This window comes from Halichoerus grypus, chromosome 11 (assembly GCF_964656455.1).
Source record: "Halichoerus grypus chromosome 11, mHalGry1.hap1.1, whole genome shotgun sequence".
Taxonomy (NCBI): Eukaryota; Metazoa; Chordata; class Mammalia; order Carnivora; family Phocidae; genus Halichoerus; species Halichoerus grypus.
In genome coordinates, this window is record NC_135722.1 from 49787345 (window position 1) to 49795437 (window position 8093).

The 8093-nt window shown below is 38.5% G+C and overlaps 1 protein-coding gene across 1 annotated transcript; it reads left to right on the top strand.

Annotated features, from left to right (window-relative positions):
- The first annotated feature begins 6765 nt into the window (after positions 1–6765).
- LOC118532875 (olfactory receptor 51B2-like) lies at positions 6766–7698 on the top strand. Its single transcript, XM_036087718.2, has one exon. The coding sequence runs from the start codon at positions 6766–6768 to the stop codon at positions 7696–7698; it is 933 nt and encodes a 310-aa protein (XP_035943611.2).
- Positions 7699–8093: the final 395 nt, after the last annotated feature.

Genomic DNA, 8093 nt, shown 5'->3' on the forward strand with positions numbered 1-8093 from the left:
CAAAGAGTATTCATTAATAAATTGCATACATCTGAATCCCTGTCTCAGGTTTTACTTACAGGGAGCCCAGCACAAGAAAACCCACAACTCTCATCTCTTTCCTGTTTCATCAATTGTGAAAGGACTGAGCTTATAAAAAGAGAGCAACTGTATGTTCTACTCAGTTTTTTCATCTTTATCACTTGATGATATCCAAGTAACACAGCTTGAATACTAAACTGTGTGTGTGTGTGTGTGTGTGCGCGCGCGCGCGCGCGTATGTGCACACACGCGATGGTAAGTTACATTCTATTTCCCATTATCCATTTTCCCAAAATGCAGGAAATGAAAGCTAAAAAATTCAGGAAAGCAAACCTGGCTGACCACTTGGTCAATGATTAATGAAATAATTGCCCTTGTTTAGGAAATTGATTTCTTATTTGCAAGTAATTGAAGAAACAAATTCATTGAAAAGAGGCTATAGGGGGAAAACAGAAATGGGAGAACCAGGGAAGAGATTAAAGTAATACCTCTATTTATCTATACAAAAGAACTACAAATGACCGCAATCCACCTAGACATTTATTTTTCTTAAAAATCTGTTTTATGAATCAACATAAGCATATCATTTCCTTGGGTGTATGTTACTATCATCACAAAATTTAGTTTCCTGTAGATCTCATACAGGTTTATCTGTGGTAAAATGCAGGGTACCAAAAGCAACCTATTTGCAACAATATATCCCAGGAAACACTGTAAATATGTTTTGTATTCATAAGCAAGGTGGACTTCAGAGTGGTCTGTTGGACCAATGCACCAGCCCATAAGTGAATCTCCATCAGGACAGGTTGGTGAAATCTGAAATTTAGCTTATCATCACTGAATACTTAAAAAAAAAAAAAAAAGAACTTGTATGGAGTTACTATTGGAGAACTTCATGATAAATAAATAAATTCACTAGTGCTTATTGAGATGAATAATCAGCATGTAGTTATAGGACATCTAAGGCTTATAAGAACATATATTAGGAAAAAGCCTTTGCCAGTATTATCCTTGCTCTTCCAAAGAATTTTATATTAGCTATAATTTAAAGAATAATCTACCATAAGGATATTGAATTTGAGTTAGAAAATGAAAGGCTAATCATGCATTCCTCTGGACGAAAGACAAAATCCAGTCTTATAAATCATCAGAAATAAAGTCAGAAATATTAGAGAGATACATTGAAAAACCCTAACCTGATCTAAAAAGTCAGCAGATTATTCCTCTTCCAAATATAAAATGAACTAATGGCAAGTGAGAAGCAGATGAATTCATTCCGTTAATTAATAAATAATTGCTGGATTCTTTCTCAGGAGATGCAGATGTTTATAAGGTAAATGAAAGGAGATGAGTTTATACTTATTAGGTTTTATATTAAATCAGATATTCAGAGCTATTAGAAATGTTTAAAGGACCAGGGGTCTCTACATCCAATTAAAGAATGTCAGTCAATTTTTTATTTTATAGCCTAAATCTGCAGAAAGTATCATTGTTATGAATAAGCTCATAGACAAAATTTATTTTTATAGGAAATTTAGAAGTTTATGCCCCTATAGTTCTATTGCTTGTCACCAAGCTGACAGGTGGTAGGAATGGTAAAGAAGCACCATAAATATGAGTAAGATGAGATGGACCCTTCAGAGGAAAAATTTAAAAGATGGGATCTGCATGGACTAGGGTGGAATGCTGAAGACTGACAGATAATAGAATTGAACTCCATATAAAAAAGAAGGCTTTTGACATCAACACAGGCTTGCTTAACAAATAGCAAACAATTCCTAGGAAAAAGACTCCTCTGAATCCTTAGTGAAGGTATTTAGAATGCCTGAACATTACCTTCGTATATGTTATAAATATTATGGGGTATAAATAGGACTTAAACTGTGTGACACTGCAGCTCTGAACCATTGCCGGGGAATGGTAGGTAAGGCCAGAGGAAAATATTTTAACTCAAAAGATAAGATATTGTTACTGATGAGGCCATCTGAATATCTTCAAAACACATATTCTCATGAAGATTGAGCTCTGCGACCCAGAAGGAGACAGGCCCTGACTGTATGATCCTTGTCAGGAGCACTACATCAAAGAAAGGTTTTCATTACATGAGATGGGAGGTTCTTCCAAATCCGAGATATTATGCTACTGTGAATCCTATACTTCACAGGCAGTGTTGTAGGAAATATGAAAGGAATGAATAAAGTTTGGAAAACACATGCATGACAAGACCCTAATGGCCACTTAAGGAAATGGTGTCCTACTCACCTCCTTCCAGTGCCCCCAAACTTGGCTGCTTGGAGTGTTGGTTGATATGGGCTAACAGCTGCTCCCATTCTCTAGTGACTTGTCCTATGTCTTACCTGGAAAGTTATCCTGACTGAGGCATCTTGCAGCAAATGACCTTCTACCGGTTCTAGGGAAAGTGGTCCTTCCTGGAATGGAGTTACACACAAGGATGGGGAGCTCTGTGGATGAGAGGGTAAATCTTCCCACTGATGAAACATAGGGAAAGCTTGAAATAATGTGGATTATCTCAGGTGCTCACTACGTTACCTCATTTTCAGTTCAAAATATGGCTTTCCCAAATCAAGTCATCCTTAAGTATGCATTTAGTACAGAGTTTTCAGGGAAAGGAAATTCAGACTCAACTCATTCTCAGAGACTGACTCCTAATCATGACTTCCCAAATCCTACTGACTTTCAGAAAGACTTATGGGCAGAGGAGAGTTCAGGAGGAACTTAACTGAACCTGAAATGTCAGAAACCAAAATGTGACCTACATGGTTTACCACATTGCACCCATCCTCATTTTAAAGTCTCACAGTTGGGCTAGGCTCCAAGACAAATTTAGAAAACAAAGCTAAGACGAGAGTTCATCAGATCCTTATCCATGTCAGAATGTGAATACAGTCCTTTCTACTCAAGTATGAATTATCAGAGGAAGTCAAGGATGGAAAGAACATCTTCTCCATGTCCACTACTTCACTTCATTATTACTTAAAGTAAAAGATTTTTTACTTGACTTACATGGTTCCAAACACAAAAACTATGATCTCTGGATAAGACTTACTAAGAGGAAGATATAAAGCTTACTGTTTGAAAGAATTTATCAGTAATTGGACTCATTTGTGAGATAATATCACTTTAAGAATGCATGTATGAAACAGTGTAATAAGTGATATCATCTGAAACCAAAGGAAGGTAATTGTCAGAGAATTATTAAACCTCATCTAAGTTTAGTGAGATTACTTGCTCCCGGATTCAGGAATGGCAATGTCAAATGCAATTTTGATGGTATCTTCTCTGTTTAGGTGGGGATCAGAAAGGACAAAGGTAATTTGACAGCACGATTTCCATCTGCTAGATGAAGCTACAATTCTGCTTTCTGTCTGTAGTGACAACGTGGATTTATAGGACACAGCTCTGGGGGCCCTCATCCTTCCCCAGAAGAGGCCAGGAGAAGATATCCCAGAAGCTTAATTATCCAGCAGCCAAAGGGACCCTGGGGAAGCATTTTTCTATACAAATAACTTCACCAATTAATCCTATTAGCAGTCTTCAAAGATAATATGTGCATCAGATTCTATATCAAGACCACAATTATCTCTCCCCTTAATTCCTGGTGCCCCAGGTAAGGCTCTGGTGACCATGAGAGAATGGGATGGAGATAATAAAGAAGAAATTGAAGATGACTGCTCTTCTTGGACTCCTTTTCCTTTATGCAGATATTGCAAGATGGTGAATACAGGAGTGGGTAAATCTGTGTGTATCCATGGGCTGGGGCTGTGTCCAGTGTAACAGATTGCCACATAAAAGTTCAGCTCCCACTGTGAATTGTGTAAGACTGTTGAATCACAGACTTGTACCTCCAAAACAAATAATACATTATATGTTAAAAAAAGAAGAAGATAATAGGAAGGGAAAAATGAAGGGGGGAAATCGGAGGGGGAGACGAACCATGAGAGACTATGGACTCCGAGAAACAAACTGAGGGTTCTAGAGGGGAGGGGGTTGGGGGGATGGGTTAGCCTGTGATGGGTATTAAAGATGGCATGTATTGAATGGAGCACTGGGTGTTATACGCAAACAATGAATCATGGAACACTACATCAAAAACTAATGATGTAATGTATAGTGATTAACATAACATAATAAAATTAAAAAAAAAAAGTTCAGCTCCCTAGGAAATATTGACTCCTCGAGACACCCAGTGCATTTTTGTTTTGTCTTCTTTTGTTATTGTTTGAAATCATGGGTGCATATATGAATAATCAAGAGATCCAGGTTGCTACCTAGACTTTCTTATTAGCCCAGAGCTATCAAGAATATTTTTCCTACAATAGGATTATTCTTTGGGAGAGGTAGGCAAAGGAAGAGAGACTGGTGTTGGGAGTACAGGTGCAGGGCAGGGTCACATGACACATACAGGTTTCAATATCGCATCTTTTCCTCCTCTTGGTGCTATTCTCAATGTTCAGTTTTCTTTCACTCACACCTCCCTATATTACCTTTCTGTCCTCTCTTTCCTCTTCTTTGTGCTTTATGCCTTCAGTAATTTGACTAATTCTCAGTTATAAGACAAAACTGTGTGTGTGTGTGTTCTTACTCCAATGCTTATCCTTAAGAGTTGTTGTTCCTTTAAGGCTTGGGAATGAGCACAGTGTAAGAGCTCCACTGGGGGTAAGATACAGTCAGGACTGGCCAGGAATGCCCACCATTGAGAAAAACTTGGAGTCTGGAGGGCTTGATGGTGACCACATAGGCAGGGTGTTGGTAAGTTATTGGTGACTCTTAACTGGACATTTGTTTGGCGAATGGCTGTGCTTTGATCAGTCAGCTTACACATTAGCCAATTAGTGTATCAGTAAGTAGTATTTGGAAGTCAATGTCAATACATAAATCAGCTTAACTATCAGCTTACCAGCGAGTTAGTGTATCACCGTGTTAAAAATAAGACCATTGATATTTCATTAAGGACCTGATAATCTATATCAAAATCTGTCTTTGCTTCCAGGAAGACTGATGTATTCATAGAACAGTCAATAAGGAAAGCAATGTTAGCATTGGATTGAAAATACATCCATGTTTTAATTGGATTGAATTCATTAAAGCACTTAGGTCTGAGAGACTGGTAATAAAATATAAAACATATTGCATTAAGGTTTGTACTAGAACATGGGTGATGGGGAAGAGACATGGGACTTAGCTACAGGGAGAGGGCAAAGTGAGGGATAAGATTTAAACCCAATAAAAGTGTAATGGGCATAAGAAGGAGGGAATAGGAAAATGACGGGTTGGAGATGACATCCAGCTGAATCCTAGGTGCATATGCAAGAAAGGCAGAAATTACCAGACAAGTCTAGCCAAGGTCAACTAGAATTAGCTGAACCATGTATGTGAGTGCAAAAGTAATTGTGTAATGTAAGCCACTGAAGCCGCACAGGGCTTTGTCATGTAGCAATTTTTTTTTACATTGGCTAATTGACACAATAAATAACTTGCATATACTCTTCAAATATTAGTTTAATATTCAATGCTAGTGCACTCGTTTTCTATTTCTGTGTAATAAATGACTGTGAACTGCGCTGCTCACACTTGTTTATAATACCATAGTTCTGTAGGTCAGAGTCTGGTAGTCTTGATTGGTTCTCTGTTTAGGCTGTCATAAAGCAATGGCTGGGCTGGGGTCTTGTATGAAATTTCTAGGGAAGAATCCACTTCCAAATGAATTCATGTTGTTGGCAGAATATATTTCCTTATGGCACTAAGAATGATGTCCATACTTTTTTGCAGGCTGTCAGCTGGGACCCTCTCTTTGCTCCTAGAAGCTGCCTGAATTCTTTCTCATGTGGCCCCCTACATCTTCAAACTAGTAACTATCTGTCAAATTTTTCTCAAACATTGAATCATTTCAGGTTCTCATTCCACCACTAGTCTAAATTTTTCACCACTAGTGAAAAATCTTTGCTTTTAAGGGCTCATGTGATTAGATTTGGTCCACCCTGTCTTTTCATGGCTTGCTAGCTCATTTCATTTTAGTGAGATAGATATGATTGTCTTTAGGTAAAAGCTAGGAATTGAAAAAAGTCACTTCTAAGTTTCCATCTGCTGTCTTCAGCACCAAATTCAATGCTTCCTTGAAGCAGAAAGTTGTAAATTCCATAAAGTTTATCAATGTAACAGTCCCAGGAGGTTAGGAGCCACCTGGACAGACCTCAGGCACCCCTCTCTGGGGCTTTCCAAGTGTGTTGGTCCTGTGGGGGTGCATAATATACTTATCCATACAAAATATTATAGTGTGAACTACAACTCAGGTAAATATGGTATCATCCCAAGAGAGCATATTTTTGTGATAAGACCATTAGGTTTGTGTCCTTAATGCCAAGTCAACTTCCTCATTTATGTAGGTATCATTAATTCCTATTTGTTGAATCAATGAACAGAATATGAATGGTGGATCCAAAATGGAAGGACCAACTTCTTTCCTATAATATAAAATATGTTCACAATAGAGAGAAGAAACTAGATGACAGAACTAGAGGTGGACAAAGATACAGATGGACTATATTTAAGAGATAGTGGATTAAATAAAATGTAGTATTAAAATTACTTTTAGCTTTTTTTCTTTTTACTCTTTTTAATGTGGCTACCAGAAAATTTAAAATCACGTACATGGCTCAAATTATATTTCTACTAAACAGTTTTGGTCTAGAGAGAGCTTTTTTTGTTTCTTCTCAGGGATCCACCATGTGGTCCAACATCAGTGCTGCTCCTTTTCTACTGACTGGCTTCCCAGGTCTGGAGATATTTCATCCTTGGATTTCTGTCTCCTTCTTTGTCATTTATGTCTCCATACTCCTCAGCAATGGTACCCTCCTCTTCCTTATCAGAGAAGACCACACTCTCCACGAGCCAATGTACTACTTTTTGGCTATATTGGCAGCCACGGACCTTGGAGTGACTTTGACAACAATGTCCACTGTGCTGGGTGTTCTGTGGCTTGATCACAGGGCAATCAGCCATGGAGCCTGCCACTTTCAGTCCTATCTAATCCATTCACTCTCTGTTGTGGAGTCTGGAGTCTTGCTCGTTATGGCCTATGATCGTTTTATTGCCATCTGCAATCCCCTGAGATACACCTCCATTTTCACCATTGCTAAGGTGATGAAGATAGGTCTAGGGGTTCTAATTAGGGGCTTTATACTTATTGTTCCCATAATCACCACCCTCTCTGGATTCCCCTACTACAAATCCCATGTCCTCTCCCATGCTTTCTGCTTGCACCAGGATGTGATCAAACTGGCCTGTGCTGACATCACCTTCAATAGACTCTATCCTATAGTCCTGGTCTCATTAACTAGTTTCTTGGACTCTGTGCTTATCCTTACCTCTTATATTCTAATCCTTAACAGTGTCATGAGAATTGCCTCAGTTGAGGAACAGGCTAAGGCTCTAAACACTTGTGTCTCCCATATTAGCTGTGTTCTGGTTTTTTATGTCACAGTGACTGGGCTGACCCTCATTCATCGATTTGGGCAATATGTGCCACATGTAGTTCATATTATCATGAGCTATATCTACTTCCTCTTCCCCCCATTTATGAATCCAATAATCTATAGTATTAAGACCAAGCAGATAAGGAATGGTATCAATCGCCTTCTCTCTTTCCATAAAATTTGATTCTGATTTACTTACCTTGGTGTCTCTACCCACTACGGGATGGGTTTCTTAGGAGAATGGACTATATGAGGCTAATGTGGCTTACAATCAAAAGGACTAGCATTCCTGTCATTTAAAAGACACATACTCATTGCTCTGATTCATAGCCCCTTGCCCCCATCATACTCCCAAGGACATTGACCTTAGTCCTGTTGCTCTGTTTGGTATGTTGGTTTGTTAATACTGTCATTTTCTCATCTGGCAGAATTGTCTTCATGGTTACCTGAGGCCAGTGATATTTGAAATAGTTGCAGAGTCTGTAAATTGAGAGGGGAATGAGATAGCTTGCAAGAGTTCCCTGGTATTTTGTGGAAAACAGTTAAACATTTTTTGTATGCCTGAGAGCACATCAGAGA

Coding starts and splice junctions, on each gene's coding strand:
- LOC118532875 (XM_036087718.2), top strand. CDS start 6,766: ATGTGGTCCAACATCAGTGCTGCTCCTTTTCTACTGACTGGCTTCCCA.